The sequence below is a fragment of the Montipora foliosa genome, chromosome 13 (assembly GCF_036669935.1).
Source record: "Montipora foliosa isolate CH-2021 chromosome 13, ASM3666993v2, whole genome shotgun sequence".
NCBI lineage: Eukaryota > Metazoa > Cnidaria > Anthozoa > Scleractinia > Acroporidae > Montipora > Montipora foliosa.
The window spans coordinates 42971724-42995373 of record NC_090881.1 but is presented as its reverse complement, the minus strand read 5'-3'; the positions used below and the strand labels follow the sequence as shown (position 1 = coordinate 42995373).

The 23650-nt window shown below is 38.9% G+C and overlaps 1 protein-coding gene across 1 annotated transcript; it reads right to left on the bottom strand.

Moving 5' to 3' along the window:
• LOC137982367 (tyrosine kinase receptor Cad96Ca-like) lies at positions 1 to 22189 on the bottom strand. The gene is made up of 19 exons (XM_068829473.1): positions 22084 to 22189; positions 21167 to 21532; positions 18832 to 19095; positions 18400 to 18518; positions 17122 to 17186; positions 14862 to 15043; positions 13687 to 13734; positions 13424 to 13543; positions 12379 to 12397; positions 11891 to 11933; positions 11018 to 11309; positions 9588 to 9698; positions 7791 to 7981; positions 7154 to 7276; positions 6133 to 6203; positions 5186 to 5226; positions 4129 to 4225; positions 1520 to 1619; positions 1 to 1023 (listed from the first exon to the last, which is right to left on the bottom strand). Exons 1-19 carry the CDS (start codon positions 22157 to 22159, stop codon positions 955 to 957), a joined length of 2397 nt encoding a protein of 798 aa, XP_068685574.1. The 5' UTR covers positions 22160 to 22189; the 3' UTR covers positions 1 to 954.
• Between the last annotated feature and the right edge of the window lie 1461 nt (positions 22190 to 23650).

Below are 23650 nucleotides of genomic sequence, written 5' to 3'. Positions count from 1 at the left end.
CCTGTCTTCTGGCTACTAAGGGAGCCTCCCTTGGCCAAAAAGATGCCTTAGTGGTCGGAAACTAAACTTGATATTTTTCTTCCTGAGAACTTTTAGGCAACCGCTGTAGAGTTTCTCTTTCTGCTGTGATGATCTTTCCATCTTTAAAACATGTTTTATCCACGATTCAAAAGTACGTCGCTTGTTTTCAAATAAAGTAAAATGAACCCTTGGGGAAAATAAATTTTTATTCGTGCCAATGCAGCCTAAGGATCGACGGTGCCAGGAGCTCAAGTATTTTTTCGCAGTTTATGATATGAATCTGCGAAACTCCCGGACAGGCAGATCTTTTAAAGAGTTATTGACATCCAAAAAGAAAATTGGGGGTAACCACGTATTTTTCAAAGATAATCGTAACTATGTCATAAAATTCTCGAATCTGATTGGCTGTCAATAGCCCTCATTTCAGCATTAATAGAACAGTGATAGTTACGATCAACTGATAATAGGACTTCGTGTCGTACAATTCAGGGAGTAATCGTGCTCGAAATTACTCGCCCGATTACTCCCTAAATTGTATTCCACTCAGTCCTATTACCATTACTAATTGATCAACAATATTAGTACTACAAAGCAATGTATAACGTTCTTTTTCATATTGAAGCTTAGTTATCTCTGAAAAATGAAAGGTTACCCACAATTTACCCCTATAGTTTTAAACCGCGCAAAAATATCCATGTATTAGTAACCACCACCCATAGGAAACTCGTGTATATCGAGATGCGCAGAACGTATGCACAATAACTTTGTCAGCTTCGTTAAATAATGTTTCTAACGTATTTTTGAATTTAAGTCATTATAATAGTCATTGCTTTTCTCGTCCACGATGTTAGTTCATTTTAATGCTAAGCTTGTTATCAATATCCATTAAAGAATTCCTCAATATCCATTAAAGAATTCCATTGTAATCTTCCTTTATTCTAAAAGATCGTCTATGTATCCATAATCGTCGGTATTATATTCTTGCATGTTGATATATATTTCCTGAAAATGCAATGAAATGAAATTATCACAGGGAAAATATTAAGTCATCCAACTTTACAAGAGTAAGAAAATTGAGGTGTTAATAATAATAAACTTGTCTTAAGGGAATGGCGCTGGTTTTGGCTTAATACATCCATGCGATCTGCCTAGAAAATAAAACAAAGGGCGCCCTACGTATCAATAAAAAAGGCGGGTTTGGGAATATGCCCCTCAACAAAACCACAACATCGTGTACCAAAGTACAGGCCACATGCATTTTCCATACAATATTGATGAATTCTTGCACTCATAACAGCAGTTTATGGAACAGGTGATACAACATTTGATTTTGAGTTCCTTTTCCGATAAGACTAAATGTCTAACCGTTTGCAAATTGCATGTAGCAGCTAGCCTCTCCTCTGTAAGACTGAAGATCTCGAGACTTGTCTCATCTTGAGAAATGAAGACACGATAGCTCGCAGGATTCTCTAATACAGCGCCAACGTTGTCAACCTACCTCATCATTTTGTATCATTGTCGACAACTTGTTTTTCAGCATAGAGAACGTTGGTCGGTCGTTCGGCTTCTGCTGCCAACACTGGAGCATAATATTGTATCTGAAACGATACTGGCGATCTTAAATTGGAGTTTGTGTACGACGGTTTTATGTTGAAAGCAAAATCGACTACCAAATCTAATGCACATGCTTGGAACTGAAAACTCGTCTTGTAGCCATCATCATCATATCTTAATTTCTCTTCAGTTTGTAGAGTAACTTGCTAAAGCTAGTATATCCGAGCGATTTCAATCCCAGAAATATGCATGATACAGCACAGAGGACAGACCACAATGCCGGGAACTCCATGCCCTAGTCTTAGTGATTTGTGTGTGGATTCCTTTACGTCTCACAGAGTTATGAAAGTTGGAGGGTTGCGCGGCGGAGCCTACGGTTAATTTATCGTCCTTATCAAGACAAGACAAGATGATTTATTTAAAGGGAGAGTTTCACGTCTCTGCGCACGGGCAAACTGTCACGTCAGCTCATTTAATTCTATTGTTATTGAAACAATCGAAAGCACTGATGCAGGAAAAGGAAACAATGCCATAGAAGTGTAATTACTCATAGGAATTACTTTTGTAATCATTTCCTTCGTGTTATGAACCTACTGCATGCGAATAGATTACTCGTGCGTTATGACAACTCGTGCGTAGATTAAATTTTCGACCCGTACAGTAAATTCGAGATCAAAACTAAATTCGATATTTTCTGTGTAAACCCGCAGTGTCTTCCACCAAATTTGGGCCTTAGTCATTCAGTGTATTTGCTTTAATACTCTCTGTGTTTAATTAACATCATCTGGTTCAGTAAGAAACCGTAAAACTTACAACTGCTAGCGCTAAAGCTTGGACATGCGCAAAACCGTGAAACTGTCCCGTTTCGCATGATATATAGGTTAAGGTAATTCCCTTGAAATTGTTCTACTATCAAACTTTTTTGAAAACTTGGCATAATTAACATTCATGATATGAACATTAAAAAAATCCATTAAAAAAATGGGGTCACCGTGCTTGTTTACGCGTCAGCAGGCTCTTAAAATGGGGTATTTTTACTGTTTTCACGTTAAAAATTCGAATCACCGTCATACAGATATAAGTCTTGGCAGGAGCCTATCCTGCCAAGACTTAATTCTGTATGACGGGCTCCTGGTCTTGGTTACGTCAAGACACAACATTTTATTTTGAAAATAAAGCTTCTTTATTTACATAAGCAGTATTGCTTCATTTACGCCGTCTTTGATTCCCTGGTTGTGGGAATAGTGCACTTTTTGGGACAGTTTCGTGGTTAGCTTGAAGCCCTCGCCTTGGTTAAAATACACCCAGTACGGAACTGTTTTCCAAAAAAAAATCATGTTCTACTATCAAACTTTTTTTCTTCTTCAAATATGTTCTTATTAGACTGTTCTTAGCAAATACCTGAAAAAAAATCGGGGGTCACCGTGCTCGTTTGAGAGAAAAGGAGAATTTAGTTTGCTATCGGGTTTAATTTGCCGAAATCTCTTACGTTTTGTATGGGCACGTGCTCATGTGCGCGCGCTAATGACGCAAAAATCGTGCGCAGTAGGGATGCGCAATGCAATACTAAGGAATTACCTTGAATTTACATAGGCAACAAGACAGAATACAGCTAAGGCGTAACAACAAAATAGAGAGCGAGTTGGGATCATCCAAATAGCAAAGGCTAATCTAGTGGATGACCCCTATCCGAGAAGACTAGCTCGCTCAATCATTGGCTTCAAAAATGCACCAGCCCTGCTCCCAGAGTAAGCGTAATGCTACTTTGTTCATAACCATGAAAACTCCAGAATTGCATTATCCAATTATAGTTTTTAATAAACTCAAATATTCTTTATAAAAATAAGCACCCATGCATGACGCCCGGAAATTGTTAAAAGACGTATTGACGGTGATTAAAAGTCTAAGTTCATCTCATGTTGAGTTGTGTCGAGGGGGCGGCACTTAACTGCAGAAAGACAATGGTTGCTAAAGAAGCTTTTTAGCCAAGAGCTCTAAATTGAGATTGCACGGATGGTTCTTTGAAGTAACTTTCTCAACGGCAATCTGACATCACTTCAATCAGAAGGTGCATGCGCAACTAGTCGCAGTCCTCTGTCGTGCATTTCAGTGAAAAACACGTTAAAACTCTCAGGAAACGAAAGGAAGAAGCGGTTTTTTCAACGGATGTGAACCATCCCATCATTTTTCGTAAACTGTAGCATGGAATTTTTATTCTAACAAAAAATGGAACTGGTATTTTGAAAAAAGTAACAAAGGAGGGCCTTATGACGTCATAATTTTTTTAAAGATAACCTTTTTTTTTCATCCATGCTACAGATTTTGTGTTAGACTGTTCTCGTACTGTACATAGTTAACTCGCTGAGTTTTTCGGTATTTTCACCCCGTTTAATTAAAGTGATCATAGCGGGATTTGGACCACACTGTAACTGTGTTTGTTTAACTCTATAAATGTCTGCGATCGTATCTAACTGACAGCGAATCGATAGCAATACCATCTCCTGTTGCTACCAATGTCATATAGTGTTTGTTCGTTGCAGAAAGAGTACTTACAAATTTTGATCAACATGTTTTGGCTTGGGCATCCTGTAACCCTTCTTTAGCAAGTTAGCAATCTGGTAGCCACTTATTCCTGGATATGGACATCCACCTGTGGTTTTAACGACAAAGGTTTGTAGGTTGAGTCACTTAGAAGGCAAGCACCGTCGGAGAAGGGTGGGGTTGGGGGCAAGCATGTTCCATTTTCATTGCTATAAAGCAACTTGGAGCGTTGCTAATTTCCTAGACCTCGTCCCCAGGTTTTTTCGGCTTTCAACATAGCCGCCATTTTGAATGCCGAAAAGACCCAGGGAGGAGATTGCTTGTGTTGCTCATGGTTCGTGGTTGACTCACTCACTCACTCACTCAAAAGCCTTAATGATGAGGATAAAATTAGGTATTTACTTACCCTAGAAAACGAAAGCACTTCAAAGATAATAGGTAAATACACATATTTAATGTTTCAGAAGAGAAAAGACTTCCTAAATGCAAAATAATTAAAATAATAATTTTATACCAATTGTATTACAAGTAATTGTATGATCTTTTTAGTTAATTAGTTATTCAAGTAGATATCATCACCTTTATTGTAACGAGACCGATACCTCCCTTTGGAGAGTAAGGCGCAATAAAGATTTACTATTTACTATTTTACTCACTCACTCACTCACTCACTCACTCACTCACTCACTCACTCACTCACTCACTCACTCACTCACTCACTCACTCACTCACTCACTCACTCGTTCGTTCGTTCGTTCGTTCGTTCATTCATTCACTCACTCATTATGCGACAAGATGTTGGAAACATCCGTGAAGGATTTGAACCCTCGAACATCCTCGGAGTATATCGTGCAGCCGCTCTATCACTGAAGTAAAAGGACTCTGTAGGAAGAAATCTCAATTACTTTGTTTTCATATTTGTTGATGGGACTGTGTATGACCTTTTTGTAACTTCAAGTTCTGGCAATATCATGTGTTTCTCCAACTCCTTTTCGCATGCACATTCATTTACATGCAGCCGTTGCTAAATTACCAGTCAAATACCCAATGGCGACAAAAAACTACATACCAACAGTAAATATCTCGTAAAGGACAACGCCAAAGCTCCACCTGAAAAACAAAATGGCGATCAGTAAATCAAGGTGATATATTTGCTTCAAGACCTAGGATATCACCTGCCGAAATTCTAATCTTTCTCAAAGGAAATCAGATTGTGGTGTCGATCGGATTGGTAATAGAACTGAGTGGAGTCCAATTCGGTCTGTAATCATGCGATAACAAATCGAACGTGCGCACAGCGGGAGCTCGATTTGTTTACCACAAGTCCTCTTACCAATTAATCATAAAAATTACAGTTTCCGAGAAAAGAAGAAGAGCCAAGTTATGAAAGAAAGGGAAAACTTGCATTAAAAAGACTGACAAACGAAAGGAGGCGTTAATGGTTTAATGTCGCTATGAAACAAAGAAAGCCTGTAAACTGTTTCTATGGTGATTGAAACCAAGGTTGTGATTGGATAATTTACACTACAACTTTGAATGTGATTGGCTTATTGAACTGTCCGATAACAAACTCTCTGATAACAACTTGGCGAGTAAATTAGCAGAAAATGGGACTTTTTAAAACCAAACACAATTGAGGAAACTGTAATTTTATGATTAGGCTAGTTAATTTCCTGTATTCGTGCCTTGATCTTTCATGACAATTTTATTCGCAACTTTCTTTGAATAATCGATATCTCAGTAGACAGAAACAAGTCCAACGCTAGCATGTTTTCCAGTTTTCACGTACTATTCGAATACTCTTACCCTAGTACGAGGATTGTCAATGGGAAATTACCAATGCCAATTTTAGAGCAAAACCAAAACAGATAGTTTTAATTGAATTTTCCGATTTCGTAAAACGTAAACAGGTTTTCGCCGGCTGTAATATGTAACACCTCCAAATGAAAATCACATTGTAGAGCCTTCCTGGTCTGCCCTGAAGGTAAAGAGCTTTCAAGAAATTATAGTGCTTACACATCACTTTGTGTTGTATATGTTCCATATAGCAAAGCCTCGTGAGCAGTCCACTTGACAGGCAGGCGACCCTGTTTTTGAAGAAAATGAATAAATAAATAAATAAATAAATAACTTATTGATTAACAATTGACTAATTAACAGGCAACCTGCCGTGAAAAACTGTTTTAGCCGGACAGCTAGGTCAGGGTGATTAATCTCAATCAAGATTGGATTTTCTGTCGCTGTAAACAGGTCAGAAATCTGTGGTTCTAAAAAGAACGCCATAAATACAAAGCCCACACTGGCCATTCAGTAGCATACCTGAGTTGTAATAGTCAACTCGGTCAGCCCTTCCCAATGGGAAAACCCTAGAGAGCAATGACCAGAATCAGGTTGCTGACCAGCGGTTTTCGTTAAAACAATGGTTTGCTGGGGGTGCTCAGTCTCGCGGGCTCAGAAAACCTGGTTGCGGTCATTGTCATTTAACGTTTTTCTTCCCAATGGGCCTTAATCACACGGCTGCCACGTTGAGTCCCGAGGGATTGAAAACTTTTGTTACGTTGAGTCCCGAGGGATTGAAAACTTTTGTTTTGCCCAACCGAAACTCGTTCCCAAACATTTCAACTCGAGGCTCGGGGTACGAAATCTATTGTTTATTGCCAATATGGCCGCTGCGCGAATAAAGCCCATAAACCTTTAAGAAGTCAGAGATGGAAGAGTGGGCTTGATCGTCCTGTGTAGCCTTTCTCCATAAGCTAAGTGCAGCGCATTAAAGGCAACACATGCTTAACAGACTCCAAATGTCTATGGACAAAATGGAATGTAGAAAGTCCGTTATTTGTTAAATATATCTCATGATTTAACAAAAAAGTCGACTCCCTTCGGTGAGCTATCCTGTTCCACATTACCCGGCATCTCAAATCGATCTGGCCCCTTACACTTGTGGACTCAATGGGAAAAGAGAAATTCTCTGATATTTCCCAAGTACAACCGATAACCTTAAAAACAGGAATGAATTCGATGATATCTGAATTCTAACCCGACTTCGTTTGGTGTAGATATCACCCTGTTCCACATTTCTTGCCATTCCAAAATCCGTCACTTTGCATTTCTCCCCTTCGCCAACAAGAACATTTCTCGCCGCTAAATCACGGTGGATTATCTGTAAAAAATATTATAAGACAACCAAAATAAAATTTGAAAAAAGAACACCTGTTAAAATGCCGAGAAAGAAAGTACCATCGTCTTGCGTACCACTTAGGGCGCGTTCGATTGACCCTATTCCGGAATAAGAATACGCGGAGTGATGATTAAAGGGGTATGTTTGGTGCGTTTGGAAGCAGCAAAGATAATAAAAATATGTTTGATATAGCATTTTAGCAGATGTTTGACAATCTTAGTGTGAATCTCCGTAAAAACGAAGGATTTCTAACTTATATTCCATGTATTCCTATTCCGGAATACGGTCAATCGAACGCATCCTTAGATTCCTTTCATGCAAAAAATGCAATCCTGTGGCATTCAAGGGAGCAAGAGGATAATCCATAATATAAACTTTCCTTCTCTTGAGTAGCCTTGAAGTTTGTTTTATTACATGGATTCCGAAGATGGATGAATGTATTAAACTTTTTGAATCTTGAGAAATTTATGAAAAGTCAGGTTAAATTCAAGCTTACCTTGTTAGAGGAGAGATACCGCATCCCGTCGGCAATCTGCCAAGCAAACTGCATCATTTTCTGCGACGTTAGATTTGTCCGAGGTTTTACGTCTGGGTCCTTATAGTATGTGTCATTAAGACCCCGGCTCTTTCTTAAGAATCCCAACAAGTCCCCATAAGGGATGTACTCGATCAAAACAAGCAACGGATCTGCAAAATATTATTTAACACTCCATATACAGTACTTGTAGTCTTGCGATCGTGTGCTGTTATTAACTATTACTACGTATTTCACGCGGACAAACCCCACTTTGCACGTTTAGGTGGCTTAGAGATTGCGTCAAGCTGACTCTGTCCGCGCGGAGGTCTAAAGAGAGTTTGCAAGTTAATTTACACGTCTTGAAACTGATGTTCATACCCGTTGCATATTTTATGGAGGCAGTGTTGCCCAGTGGTTAGGGCGCTTGCCTTGAGATCCGGAGATCCCGGGTTCAAGACCCGCTCTGACCATTCGTTGAGTTTGTTCCTGGTAGTCCCAGGTTCAACTTGCCAACTGCACTTGTAAATAGCCAACTAGTTTGCCTCCGGCCAGTTGGGATTCTTAACAGTTGTTGTTGTGTTCTGTAGTCTCGTTGATTGTGTTTCATTGGCCCTGAAAAGCCCCTATGGGGAGCGGTCAATTAAGTATGTATTGTATTGTATGGTATCATTTAAATGATGGAAGAATGAAGAGACCGAAACGTTGCCTTTTGAAATTGTCAGTTTTTGCATGCTTATTATATTACATGCACTGATTGTATTACGTAACAAAGGAAAAAGTCGCCCTGTGTAAAGGAATCCAGATTGCCTTCGGATTCCAGATCCCAGCCCGTGGATTCCGGATCCCGAATAGGGGACCCCGGATCCCGAGTCGTGGATTTCGGATTCCAAACTAATGGTCTCCGTCGAAATAGATCCTAGATTCCATCGAAATCTGTGGATTCTGGATTCCATACAGTGGATTCCGGATTCCCCTCTCTGGATTTCGGATTCCAAAGTCTCAGATTTGCTGATTACGAATGCCCTTGCATCGGGCGAAAAAAAAAGATTTACTCGAAATAGCGGTAAAAGGAATGACCTTTCTGAAACATAACACAATACAATACAACACAATTTTAATTCCTCTTGACGTGGTTACCTAATTTTGTTACGAACGTTTAATAGTTGCCAATGATGTTTCTATTGTATGAAGTAGAAGTGTTTGAGAATGCTGGCCAAATAAACCATTCGGTTTCCTGGTTGGCGCGCATGTTACCTATCGATGTTACATTTAATACTGGCGAGTAAACAAAAAGAGCATGGAAACACTAAATTGGGTAGTCATAGTTTCCAATTTAGAGTGAATCGGTTCGCGTTCCATCTTTAGAACGTCCTTCACCTGTCCGATTGTAGCCATCGTTAACTTAACGCCGTAAGATGACAGAGCCTTCTCAAACGTGGCCGGCCGCCAAAACAACATATGCTAATCTGCTAAAGACATAAACTCGGTACAAACTCTAGTATGAGCGTTTTCCGGGGGAAAACTCAGTTGAGATTGACACTCTACTGCTAAAGTTACTCGTTCACTCATTCAGACACAGCGCCTGCTTAATAACGACCTTTAGATCGGTGGACGAGGATGACTACGAGTACGAGTACGAGGTTTCCGTACTGAGCATGCGCATAAAGTTTGGAGGCCAACATTTTTCGAAGTGCGCGTGCTCAGAACGGAAAATTCGTGCTCGTTGTCATTTCGTCCTCTGTTCTAAAGGTCCCTGATATCAATGCCGGGATTTACCAGAATTCGTGACGCAACCCATCAGGTTGATGACATGAGGATGCGGTTTCAGATTTTTCAGCAACTCCAGTTCTGACAGTAGATCTTTTCTGTCTGAATCCGAAGCATTTTCTGTAGAGTATCAAGAGGGTAAATTGATTCTGTGCGATACTTTATTTACCCAAGAATGTAAAAAAAAAAAAAAAGAGAGAGAGAGGAGGGCAAGGGTTTGTTAACTTAGTCAGGGAGGGTGCGTAATTCAATTGAATTCAATTATTTTTTCACATTGTTTAAGAGTTATATTAGCAAAGTAAAGATACAAGAAGATTTATAAAGATTAATGCATAAATAAATAACTTAATTAATTAATATTAATAAAATTATTAATATTTGCTATTTCTGAGGCTTACAATGTATGCCACTTCTACTGAAAGGCCAGAGGAGCTCAGGAATTGTGTTAAAACTGAGGAGATAATAAGAGTATCATGATTCCTCTATGAATTACTAAATAATCAATAGACATGGTTGAGTAAAACTAATGCATGAAGATGTACACCCTGAAGCAATTCTAGCTTTTCGAATGCTGTGTGTGCATGCTTAAATCAATAAACTAGTCACATTGCCAGGTCATTCTCCCGCAAACTTTCAATTACATCACGTTTTTTTGTGTCACGAGGACGCTTCAAAAATAGGCTACACCTTCATGCGAGCAGGGTTCGATTCCCAGACAGATGAGGGTTGAGTTTATTGGTTCCTCGAGAGGTTTTTCACCGGTACTCCGGTTTCCCCCTCTACTCAAAAAAAACAACCTATGATTTAAAGTGAATTGATTTGCTTTGATTTGCCCAGCGCTAAATATAATGGGCACTTAAATAAAGTTCATTATTATATAGATACTGATGAACTACCAGGATTTCTCCTTTTACTAATTAATCATATCTTCACCGCACGTAGTGAACATATCATATTTATCTTTCACATGTGCGAATGTAGGTGTCGTCATGGTAACGAACACTATTAGCCAATAAAACGCGAGATACTTTTGTGCTTCAATATAACTCTTGCAATTTTTACATTATCATTATTTGCTTTTCATAACTTTCATATCTTATTTCATGTTACACAACATGAGTGTTTTAGCGGTTGGCGACCACTTTTTCATCATTTCGAAAATGAATAAAACAAGTTTTTAAATTTGGTTTGAAAATTCCTCAATATCTATATAATAAACAGAACATTACATGGCCGCTTGGGGATATGCATATTATCTTCTCGTGCGGAAAGTATCTCTCACTTGTTCGCTTCGCTTACTCTTTACTTTCAGCCCCGCGCGGCCATGCAATTTATCATTCTCGATCAGTATCATCATTATTATTATTATTATTATTATTATTATTATTATTATTATTATTATTACTTCGTGAGCCAAAATTGACCGCAAACCGAATTACCTTTCAGCATTTTAACTGCCACCGTTGTAAGACCCTTGATTCCACTGATGTTCCAAGCTTCTGCTTTGGCCACTTGGCAAAACGCACCTTTTCCAATCTCTTTTATCAAGTTGACATGCTCTCGACTAAATTCCCAACTCCTCCTCGCTGGTGTGGGCTTGCAAGCGTCGTAGATAGATTGCGGTGTTGTGTCCAATGACATTTCACTTACCGGGAGTGAATGCAAAGACAAAACGTCAGTGGAGTGCGATAAGACATCAGCTCTGGACTCTTGAAGAGTTTCTTCACGTCCCTGCAGATTAAATTTGACATGTCAACCTGGTTAATTATCTCAGGCGCAGTTGATTGATTTCAATGTAACTGCATCGTCAATATGTTGGAGCAAAAAACAAAGTTCGCTCATTAGTTTTCATTGTTTGTTATAAAATGTACCACCAATATGGCTGCAAACGTAAACTCATATCCTATTTGAGTCTCTAGAGATTATAGGTCAAGTGGTTGCAAGAAAAGAAAAAGAGACTAGGTAGTAAGGAATGATGGTTTGTTCTCATGGCGTTGTATTCAGTATTTAATTTTAAACCACCGTTTCAGGATTACTGCCTTCTCCAGCTCATTTTAGAGCAAGAATTCTTTTCAATTCACTGTAGGGTATCGAGGCTTGGTAGGCTAATTTGCACTTCGACAAAAGAAGTATAAATTGACCTCCATTTATGAATAAGGTCTATGGTGATGATGGAAATGATAATGATAAAGATGATGATGATGATGATAGTGAGTAATGATGATCACGACGCAAAGTGCAAAGGTGAAATAATACCCAACGAGTTCTAAGTTTCTACGAGTATGATAAATTGTAAAAATGCTCGCCGTTACCTTTGCATCGTCCCGCTTGTTGTAACTCTCATTTAATTCACAACTAGTAAAAAAAGAAACGTAGAAAATCCGGCAAAAATGTCTTCACATACAAACAGCTATTTCATTTCAAAATGATTTTTTTGTAATGACAAATGGATTGAGCAAAGTTTTAACCATACTCAGAAATTCAAAATTGTGTTTCTATTTCCCTTTATACAAATGGATATTGTTGAGCTACAAGTAAGCAGAGGCTGCTTTTTATTTTACATCTTGATGATATCATATCCAAAACTTTTGTATCTGTTATGAATGGGCCAGTGTTCCTAGGCGGCAGAGATATCGATTAAAGTCTTCTCGGGCGAATCCAAACTTCACCGAGGGCAAGAGTTCTTTCTCAGCGGTAAATTCTTATAGTTGGTCCTTTGGTGTGGGAGACTAAATAACTATCGAGATATATGGAGGCTGTTTCGTAAGAGCAAGATATTTCATTTCGTATTGCTACCTACCATTTTTCTGTTGCAGAGCCTGCAAAAAGAAAATTTTAAAAAACAGCTTTAAGGTCTGTCTTTTTTCCGTTTGACACAATCACAGGAATAAACACAAGCACGCCTGTAAATGGGCGTAACCAATAGTGCAGGCAAAAATATTTTTAAGAAACTATAAAGGAAAAATTACGTTTTACTAGAATTGAAATCTTTGCGCTTGCATCCTAGCATGCGTTAGACCAACAATAAGCACACCTCCAAGTGAAATGCCAAGAAAGCTACATTGTCTCAACTGGTCAGCAAAAGTGCGCGATCTTATCTAATGGCAGCTAGCTAAGCAGGAAAAAAAACAAAACATATTCTGGTCTTTGTGCTTATCAGCTTCTCTTTCACATACACATGTCACGCCACGGTGGAAATGTTGTCTGGTAAGGAACCATCTATGAGGAATGCATTGGAGCGGGTTGGGTCCCTTGAATGTGTGGCCCTCGAGCTCCTCTCATCAGCTGCTTCTTCAAGAGCACATGACTAGGAGCGTACAACTTCGTTGTATTCATGCAACGGCGTTTTTACCAGATCTTTCCAGCCAATAGCAAGTCTTGAATGAGCAACTATTACCCATGTGATTGAGAATGGTCACTCGTGCAAGCCAAATCTTATTTAAGAATTCGTCTAAAAATCGTACGATCTGTGAAAATGCCTTTGCATAGATCTACTATGGGAGTTGTAGGCGCTTGGTGAAGCGCAGTTTGCCGCGATTTGGTGGTTGGAGGCAAAGACGACAAGACCACACGTCACAGGAGGCCGAGCGCAGTCAAATGGCAACCCGGAGGCCCTTTTTTCAATGACTTCTACCGTTGTTACGGCAGGGGTGGGCGTCACCCCTATCCCGATTGCAGGCACAACATGTCCCCAGTAATACTGGTACTCATTTATTGACCCCAAATGGATGGAAAGCTAAATGAACTTTGGAGCGCATGAACTAGGATTCTAAGAACGTGCAGCGCTGGGATGCAGTCCGTGAGCGATATCCACTAGACGAATTTAATAAGCAGAACAAAATTACCTTTGTTCTTGTACCGTCGCCATAGTAGAAAAGCAAGAATAATGTTGACCATCACGAGAAAGCAGATAACAGCAAGATAAATGGCGTGAAACATTAGCAAAGTTTCCTTGGAGTCAGAATCTTAAAAAAGAAAGTACATGCATTGCATGATATGAGGCCATTGCATGTAATACTTTATCCGAATAAAAGGGAAGGTATACTTCACACCTTCGGTGTTCGGTGGCGTTGTTGGAGATGAGGTTGTGCTAAGAGAAATTGCATACCTGTGTGCTTTCTTCCTGGTCCTTTTGTCTTCGGCCTCCTCGTTGTCACTAAGGAAGAAACGATTTCCTATCTTCATGCCCCATATTGTAAATACATTCTGTATGATTCAGACTGGTCAACAAATGAATCAAATTCTACGACGACAGTTCAATTTTAGCGTGTGTTTGCTTTCACGTAATAATAGAGGTCTTTGTACAAAAATTAATTAATGAAGGTTTTCTTCCTTAATATACCACAGTTTCTTCAATATTACGCCTCCCTTGTGCGTTGGTTTGACCGGAGTGATTAGCCTAGAAACTTGGCCTGCGGCGACTAAAAAAACTTGACACGATTTCTCCAGAGCCTCTCTTTCTCCCTCGCAGCGAGTTTTAGAGGGGCTCTACTCGCAGGATGAAATCGAGGCCAATGCGAGGAAATATGTTAAAAAGTATTTGTATTTGAAAGGATTCCCCTGCAATAGCCTCCATTGCCAACTAGTTCCAGTCCAATACTGAGAATACGAATATGGTCAATTAAAGGTTCAATTACTTAGTCTAAATATGAGTTCAACAAACTTTAGGTTGGCCTTTCTCCGGCTTGACTGTTATCCCTAAAAACTATCCTGTATTGTACTGTAACGATATTTCTCGCATTTACACGAAAAGATAATTAAAAAGACAAACATTTATGAGATACACAGATCAAAATGTGTCTTGGGAAACAAACTATGATTTCCGTTGTCAGCAAGGTCTTTCAGTAATTTTGATATTTTTAGCTGTTCATCTTTCCTGTTGGCAAATCGAGTCGCACTGGAACCTACATACATGCGTAGTACATACTTTATAACTTGACCGCCTAACCACAGGGGCTTTTCAGGGCCAATGAAACGATCAGAACAGAAGAACAATGTATAAGAGTCTCAATTAGCCGGAAGCAAACCAGTTGCCTATTACAAACGAAGGCGAGAAGTTGAACCAGGGACTTCCAGGATCAAATTCAACCAAAGGTCAGAAGGGTCTTGAACCCGGGATCTCCGAATATCAAAACAACCGCCCTAACGACTCAGCCACAATGTAGAGCGTAGAGCTCAGTTCAGTTCATAGGATGCAGAGCTTTCGCTGAGGCCGTTTGCCTTGGCCTCTAAGAGATGAAGCAACCACGACCAACCTTAACTTCTTAAAGCCAATTTTTTTACCTAAATTTGTTCTTGCTGTTGGACGTGTCGTAGGAATCAAGACAGGCGGATAAATATATAACTGTGGGTCAACAGTGAACTGGCCGAGTCTTGCACTTGCTATTTCATCCCGTAACGGGTTTAGAGGATCACAAGCTGGTGTTCCAAACAACATTCTAACGGTGACAATCACGCTACCAGGGCTGCAAAAAGAAGTAACACAAAAGGTCTTACATTTGCATTGCTTAAAAGGGGGTCGGTTAAGGTGTTCAGAGGTGATTGTGTATATCTTCAGTTCTGCGCATGCGCAGGATTTGCATTGTAAAATGATATTCCATCGTTCACGAAATCATCACTTTCTAAGAACGCGAAGAGATTCATCCCAGCTTAACTGTTTCGCTTTAAAACTCTTGGAATTCTTCCCAGCAATCGCGAATAAAGAGAGTTGGTAAACGAGGTTATCTCATTAAATTCAAAAGCAGCGAGTGATTGACTTTTTCAGTGCATTTCAACCTTGTCCTCTCCGGGTCAATCATGTTCCCTATTGTCTTTGTTTTACACCTGGGGGTTTTAAAAGTTGTCAAAGGTGACCATGAAGGTAGCAGTTATGGATGGATGTTACATTACGTCCACCAGCCGTTGTAATTTGTACCATTGTCACCTTGGTCTCAAGAGATTCAGTGCAAACCACCTATTTGGGGAAAATTAGTTTGAAATCAGTTACTTGCGTACATTAATAGGTGGTTTTCGAGTTACGTCATCGCCACAATGTTGGTGGACGAAAACAAGGCATAGACACAAATATCACGTGAAATCGCCTAAAGATGTTTCCGGAAAATCCCGATTTTTTGCTCTAAATATTTCGATTTTTTTCTAAATATCCTGGTTTTTTTTTTCTAAACATCCCAAGAATATCTGCCTTTATTCCCATAAATAATACGGCTATAACCTAACAAAGTATGAGGCAATACACGAAATTCAACGGTGTCTTTGTAAGGCATACAACAAAACTTTTTTTTTCCAACATATATGACATATATTTTTTATGGATAATACTGCTGCATGCGATTACTGCAGGCCCATATGGGATGATTTGTTCATTTTCTTTAAATTTCTCTGTCTGTAAGTAGCATTTAACTTAAAAGTTTGCTTTCTTTCTCCATTTTTCTAGGGAAAAATGTGACTTTAATAGTTTCTTCCTAAAAAATCTTAAATATCACAATTTTCTAAATATTTCGAGATTTTTAAATACCTCAAAATCTTCTAAATACCCAGGAGCCCATCCTGGAGCGTGCAACTTCCATACAGTAGGTTTATTTTTAGACTAGCCCTTCCCGCGAATTAGGTCAAAAAACAAAGGCAGTTCCGGTTCGGTGACCCTATGACGTCAGCTTAATTTCTTGTAAGTGGTCATCGGGCTCCTGTGGGAGACTCATTAGCGGGAAATTCAATCTAAAAATAACCTTACTTGTGAAAACGCCGTTGCACAAGTATAGTTAAGTTGCATGCTCCGGGTGATGGGCTCCTGAAATATCTCAATATACGGATATTTGTGTCTAGGTCTAACGAAAACGTAGCTCTTTGTTCTTCCAACGGCATTTCTACATTTTGCCACTGTCATCTGTGTCCCCAGAGACAAGTTGCAAACCACCTATATATGGCTCCACGACAAAAACACAATGCTGTGATAATGTCATCGGTTTAAGGAGATTATCTCATCCAACACGCATGCGCAATCCCGTCAGGAAGCATTTGAAAACGTCGGCCTGATTTTTTCAGATTTTGTCAGAGTTCGAGTGGCTTCTTTCATATGCTTTAATCCCGTTCATCGTCAGAAAGTTTGCGCAACGTTTTTTGCTTCGAAAAAACACAGGCACGTGAAAGCATCTCTCTGTGCAGCGAAGCTCTGCGGTAATAGTGGTTGAAAAGCAAAGTATTTGAGATGAGCTATTAGGGAGCTTAAGCAAGCGCGTTTTTGAGACGCGGACGGCAACCGGAAGTGAGCTGCTTTCCCTTTTAACTTGTCTCTCACACAACCAAATTTACATTAGAGATGATTAGTGTAAAAATGTGGGAGAAAACACTGTCCTGGAACGCGAAATGTTCTTTTCCGGTTGGCGTCCGCGTCTCAAAAACACGCGTGCTTAAGCTCCCTATTATGTCGGTGGCTACTGCGCATGTGTCCCAGTCCCTTCAGTGAGCCGTTGCTCTGAATTTTCCTTTACGTCGGGCACACGACACTGAAAGATATGAAACAAACGAATTCTTTTGTTTTTGTTACCTGAATCGTTCCAACATAACACCATAGAGCAGTTTTCCGTCGTTGGTGATGTAAACTTTCATGATCTAAGAGAACAAACACAACGAGTGTTAATGACAAAGGCCAGTAGTTAGACGCGAGTAACAAGACTTTCGAAGCTGGCTCACAATGGGGTTTTAAATGAGCGGCTATTTTTCGCTTAGCAGTTGCAAGTTACAAGGGATCTTATGCAAGGCGAACGACGACGGCTACGAGAACGTTGTCTAAAAATATTGATATCCCGTTAATGTAATAATTTTGCGATAACTCCAAGTCTCTCGGTTTGGAAAGCGTGATTCCACATTCCAAGATTAAAATTGGTGAGAACGGTGTGGATATTTAGAGAGAACTTTGAAACTTCATCGTCAGGTGCTCTCGTCCTCAACATGACCTCAAATTTGATCATTTTACTTCGTTGTCAAGACGAGAACGGCAAAGAAATGTATCAAACTGTGAAAGGCACGTGCGGAGCGTGCAGAACTATTGTTTTTGCTAATTAAAACTTTTGTTACGTGACGTTCTCGTAGCCGTCGTCGTCGTCGTCGTTGCTTAAGGTACCGATTGTCAAATTTACTTCACGAGGACTGAGTAATACAAAAGTAATAACATTAACAAAAACAACATGTTATTATAATGAGACAGATTTTACAATATTTGTTACCCACAACATAATTAGCAAAGCTATTCGAGGTGGGCAACAATAAAACATAACAGAACAGGGCCGGTCAATAAAGAAAACAAGATTAAAATTTATTAACTTTATAAACTTTATTTGTTATTTCAAAATAACAAATTATTACAAAATACAGTAAATCAATTTAGTTTAAAACTGGTAATAAAGGAAGGGAAAAAAGATTTTAACTGCGTTCATGTCAACATAAACCTTCTCAGTCTCCAAACCTTTTAGGAGTAGTTTGTGCAGTTTTCGTTTGAAAGGAGGTTTACCTAAGTCGCGGTGGCTTAGGAGGAATTATATTCAAAATTCTCGCACCAGTTCTAGAAAAGGAGAACGGTTGTTGACTGATTGAGTCAGACTAGACTTCCAGACGTAAAACTGACCTGCAGTTAAGGACCTGGTATCATAAGAATGGATCTGGTAAGGACAATAACGAAAGCAATGATGATAACGATAACGAAAACGATAACGATAACGATAATGATGATGATAATGATGATGATGACAATGATTTTGATCTCTGACTGTTTAACCTTTCCTAACGACGGCGTGGATATACGGAATTATGAAATGGGATGACTTACTGAAGATAGAATATTATTCTCCAAAGTTCTGAACTCATTGGATTCTCTGTTCATCAAGGTCTCATTCCAAAGTTCGCTTGTCAGTGTTATATTTACTCTCTCAGATCGACACTGGCTACCTATATCAATTAAAATAATGTTGATGAAAGATAAAACCGCTTGCTTCAATAAACGCAAAAATTTAATTGGGTTAAAAAAATCAAAATCGGGAAAAAAAATACGCAAACAAGTAATTTGGTCATTTCAAAGACAGACAAATTGGTGGACAGGAAATTTTTTGACCATCAAACAGATGGATTTCAAGCTGACTGTGCGACAAATTGTTCTCTCTTTATCAACGGTGCTTTTACTGAAAACGGTAAAGTCACATTGCAGAAGGTAGCAGTAAATTTATGATGGCAAATTTTAGACAACAGAAAAAAGATTGCTTACAATGTAAACCTACGATGCTGGCTTTTGACACACTTCCACCATATCCATTGTAAGCTGTGCATCGGTAGGATCCAATGTCCATTCTTTGCACGTCAGCAAGATGTAGTTCATACCCAGAGAATGCGAACTCACTCTGCGGTACGCCATCTTTTGTCCAGGTGATGTTGGGCAGTGGATCACCAGAAGCATTGCACGAAAGGGTTAATTCTTGTCCAATTTCCACTTCAGCGTTACTTAACGTATTCAACGTGATATTTGGAGGCACTAAAAAACATGATGATATTCAAAGTGTATATTTTACAACATGTTCATGCTTGATGTACGGTTAGGTTCAGAATTTAAAAAAAGAATTTAAATTGTTTAAGATACTTCAATGCATACTTTTGTGGCTAGCATGACATACGTATGTTTCGTCCCTGACAAGGGACTCATCAGAGACCTTTCGCGACAGCCAACTTGTCAAACGTCTCGTTTGAAGTCCCGCTAGTATTCAAATTACTGGAAGAATCTAACCTGATATCTCATAAGAATTCCCAATTGCATAAAATGCCAAAAAACAAGTTTAAATTGTGAAGGATATTTCAATGCATATTTTAAAACAATTTTAAACGTTTTAAATTCAAGTATAATATAAATTCTAAGTTATTTCATACTTTTATGGATCAAATCTGAGTTCACTGTTCAATTATGACGTGTTTATTGTGTCATGTTGCAGGATCGAAGCGGTTAAGCGGTTCATTAATTTTTTTTTCGGCTTTTCGGTGACGAGACAAGCAGCCATATTTGTTTATTAAAACAAAAGAGATATTCTAACCAAAACTAGATGTCAATGAACTGTAAAATAATCTTACTGCTCTCGAATTTGGCTACAATGATGTCAAAGTAAACCGAAACTCGATTGGTTCCATCGACAGCTAGGATTCAATGTGATATTTAACAATTATTCGCCTCAGGCTCAGTGAATTTTGGTGAATATATATTCACCGGGTAGCGCGGTGAATATGACACTAAATTCTTATATTCACGGCTGAAAATTATACTAACAAAATATAATATCTGAACACACAAGAGAAAAGAAAGAGATACGGTAAAATGACACAGAGCATCAGTTTTTTTTTATTCTCGATGAAGACATTATTGATTAGAATTAAGCGAAATTAGAAATTGACGATCAGTTATTAATATTGCTTATCTTCCGTCGTGCTTGCAGGTAAAAGAAACTGTGGAGTATATTTACCTTTAATAATTGTAAGATAGCCAATATAGCTTTTCATGGCTGGTGTTCACAAGAAACGCCAGCAGCACTCATGCGCGAAGACTTAGTTCCTTTTGTTGGAACCAAAATCACAAATTAGAGAGTTTTAGCAAGGACACTTCAAAATATAACAAAGCGATATCTTAAGTATTATTCCAACTTGTTCTCTCGTTTTTGTACATTATATGGGCAAACTATCCCGTGATACGATTGGATGGCTAGAAAATGAATGGTTCATTGGCGCATGATCGCGTTGTCTTCAAAACGTAAAATTTGGTGATTGGGGAGTACGGCAAGTATATGCACTGAAATGTGTGCTGCACGTGCAGCACGAATATTTTCAATATTTATTTAACCAATAAAATAACCAGTGCTGTCGACGTTGCTTAAACTCCCTATATTAACAACAAGCACGACTTATGTGTACGTTACTTGGGTTATTTGCATGTAGCCAGAATCTTGGACATTTCAAATGGAAAATGAAGATCACCCTCCCCACAATTTCATTGATTGAAAAATGACGGGATTCATCTTGCGCGCGGATTCATCATTGATTTTTGGGGGGAGGGAGGACTGATTTTTCATTTTATTTTGTCCAAGATTGTAGTGATACTAGCACCTCGGAGATGCTAAAGCCAAGATTAAACTAGGTAAGAAAGTTGATCTATAACTTTGCGGTCTTTCCCCAGCACAGTCACATATGGATTCATTTTTAGATACTGGTTGCGCGCGAAACAAACAAAGGGCGGCCAATTTTAACCAATCAGAAGAAGCCATGGCACGCTTGACTGCTTCTGCCATGTTTTCTCAGGGACATGAGAACCGATTTTCGCGGGAACGGGTATTCTAAAATAGACTCATTTGTGACTGTGCGTGGGAGCCCACCCATGCCATAACAACACAATCTACTGCACTCTTGCTAAAGCTTAGTGTTCTTAATAAAGGGGGTTGAAATTAAAACAAAAAGGATCGATACGTTTCTCGTGACTTTACAAAGAGTTCTTTCAGGGAATGATGAATTGCAGCAAGGGAAAGAATACTCAAACAAAAGGATGAGGGTAACATCGTAATTCTACTGACCGTAAACAACCAGTGATGTTCTATGTCTCTGATTACCCTGGTTGGTGGATATCCGTAAGGTATACCTGTACTCCTCGCTGTTTTTCACGTCCAGCAACACTAGGGTCGCAGATTTAGCCTGCGAAGAACTCAATGCCTCGTACCTAGCTTTAAATTCTTCGGAATTGTAAGAAAACTGTTCACTCTCTCGCTTTGTAGCGATACGTACATCTCTCTCACTACTGGATATTCGCCTGAAGAAGGTAATGGTTCTAATGGTTTCATTTATTGCAAGACTGTACTTCCAAACGAGCGACACTCGGCTGCTGTTGACGCCTTCCACTACAATTGTTTCACGTGCCGGCGAGCTTGTTATGTTGAAGGTTTCTGAAAAAGGAGAGATTGATATAAAATACAAAAACGACAAAATATAGAGAGGAATGAAGGAAATCAAGTAAAACAAAATTTGCAATATTTGTACAGCGAATGTTTCGTTTGCTGCTGGGTGAGTTACGAAGACAATTAATGTCACCCACTGTTTTGAAATCTCCTGATTACAATTACGTAATTTGAGTCACAATCAACGACCATCTAATCTCTAAATCTGTGATGAGAGAAAAAGCGTTCTGACCTAATGCAGCCGTCCAAGGATCGGAAACTTTATCCACTGGAGACGTCACTGTCCAACATTAATGCCCGAGAAATTAAATGCAGGTACGTTCCAAAAGAGGCAAAGCCGGGTTTTTGCACATTTCTTTGTGTATATCCATGATGAATACCGAAATCTATCCAGAATTTGAAGCTACTGAAGAGTGACATCCACCAAGTTAAGGTGTCGAAGCCTTGAACTGCTGGGGGCAAGAGGCTTTCCATGGGTCTAACACCTGTATCAGCCGTTTTAGTGACACGAACATTGACATATTAATCAAAAGACTCACCGCTTTGCTGCAAAATATTGAGAAATAACACCGCGCGGACAATAAACTGTAAAGCCGTACCAAAGCCAACCACCATCTTTGCCTTTCAGCGAGGAATAATATTTTATCTATCTAAAAATACCTCGTTGCAACGGATATGTTGTTTGAATTTGCCAAATATGTCCAGATGCGTGTAGAAATGCATCAGTGATTTAATGATGTTTCCACTTAAAAACAAACAAGGTAGCGATAAAGATGCAATATAATATATTGTGACGTTAGTAGGTGTTCGCTCTTTTAAATTTGTAACAAATGAGTAGGGCCGAAGTAAACAGACCTACGCAAAAGGATGCTTCAATTATATCATCGACTCGAATGTTAAAAGCTAAGTGTTCCATTATGGAAGGTTAAAATGAATATAGTTAAGATAAATGGTGGAAAACTCGTGTCACTTTGATTTATGCGTAACTATGGAACCAACACGTTGTTTCCAAAATAAGGATTCTACTCAAAGGTTAAATCTAATTTGAGAGCAGCAATACTGGCTCCACTGTGTCAAAACTCAATATTCAATCAAAGTAATTCAAGCGCAAATTAACAGTCACACATGTAACTCTGCCGCGTTGTATTCTATGCTATAGCGTGTTTCCAAACAAAGGTTGATTTAATGTGCCACAAGTGTCTTTCTTTTTTTTTTTTTTTTTTGTCCATATCACAAAAAAATTCATTTGTGTGCTTATCACGATTTAATTTCGTTTTAAAGACTTGCAGAGTAATCTAGCAAGGGAAAGTCTTGCGCAAGTTGTCCAAAGAGAACTGCGGATTTCGGAATTGTATAGAAAAGTGACTTGAGTTGAGGTTTCTCCACTGATTTAGTGACGTTTCGTTCAAGACAGCAAGCAAGTCACATCGCCCTCGCCTCTCTCCACTTGACTTCTCCCAGTAATTCTTAAGATATTTTTGGTTTTCACAGGAGATAACCAGCAAACATTCATCGTTCATTTTAATCTGAGACTGTTTAACCTTTAATCAATTGTTCACAAAAAAATTAGAAAGTTCACGAGATGTTGCACTGAGAAATTCTCGCTAATACTCGGTAAAACATTTGCAATTATATAATTATTTAATTACGCGTAAAATCAAAGCAGAATATTTTTATATATAGTCGACAAGAGCACTTAAGTTAACTTTCCAATCGCATTCTTTTGCTTTCTCTGTTTTTTTTTTTTTTTTGTGAACGGGAAGTGTCGGGGAACCAATCTCTTTGGGCTATATATTCGTAGTAAAAAAGTCACGTTGATTCGTTAGTTTTTTCAAACAAACAATAACATTTTAACAATTTTTAAAAGACATGCTGAAAATACTGTGATTATTTGGTTTGCCGTTTCCATGGAAACTCCCAGAGATTTGCGAGGTTACGCCCCATGATGTTTGTATGAGGATGGTTTCGAAAAGCAATTTTTGTACGTAATATGCTTTGTTTGCACGTTTGTTTGCATGTCAGGTCAAGGAAGCTGTGAATTTTTTTCGGGGCAAAAATGCACAGATTTGATTTGATTATTTACGTTCTATTTACAGGAATCACACC

What these genes read in the sequence shown, in the direction of transcription:
- LOC137982367 (XM_068829473.1), bottom strand. Translation starts at nt 22,159, where the DNA reads ATGGTGGTTGGCTTTGGTACGGCTTTACAGTTTATTGTCCGCGCGGTG. An exon ending in CAATATTTTGCAGCAAAGCG is followed by an intron (nt 21,533 to 22,083) that starts GTGAGTCTTTTG and finishes CTCCTTTTTCAG; the next exon opens with AAACCTTCAACATAACAAGC. An exon ending in TATACAACACAAAGTGATGT is followed by an intron (nt 5,227 to 6,132) that starts GTAAGCACTATA and finishes TTTGTTTTTCAG; the next exon opens with GTGGAGCTTTGGCGTTGTCC.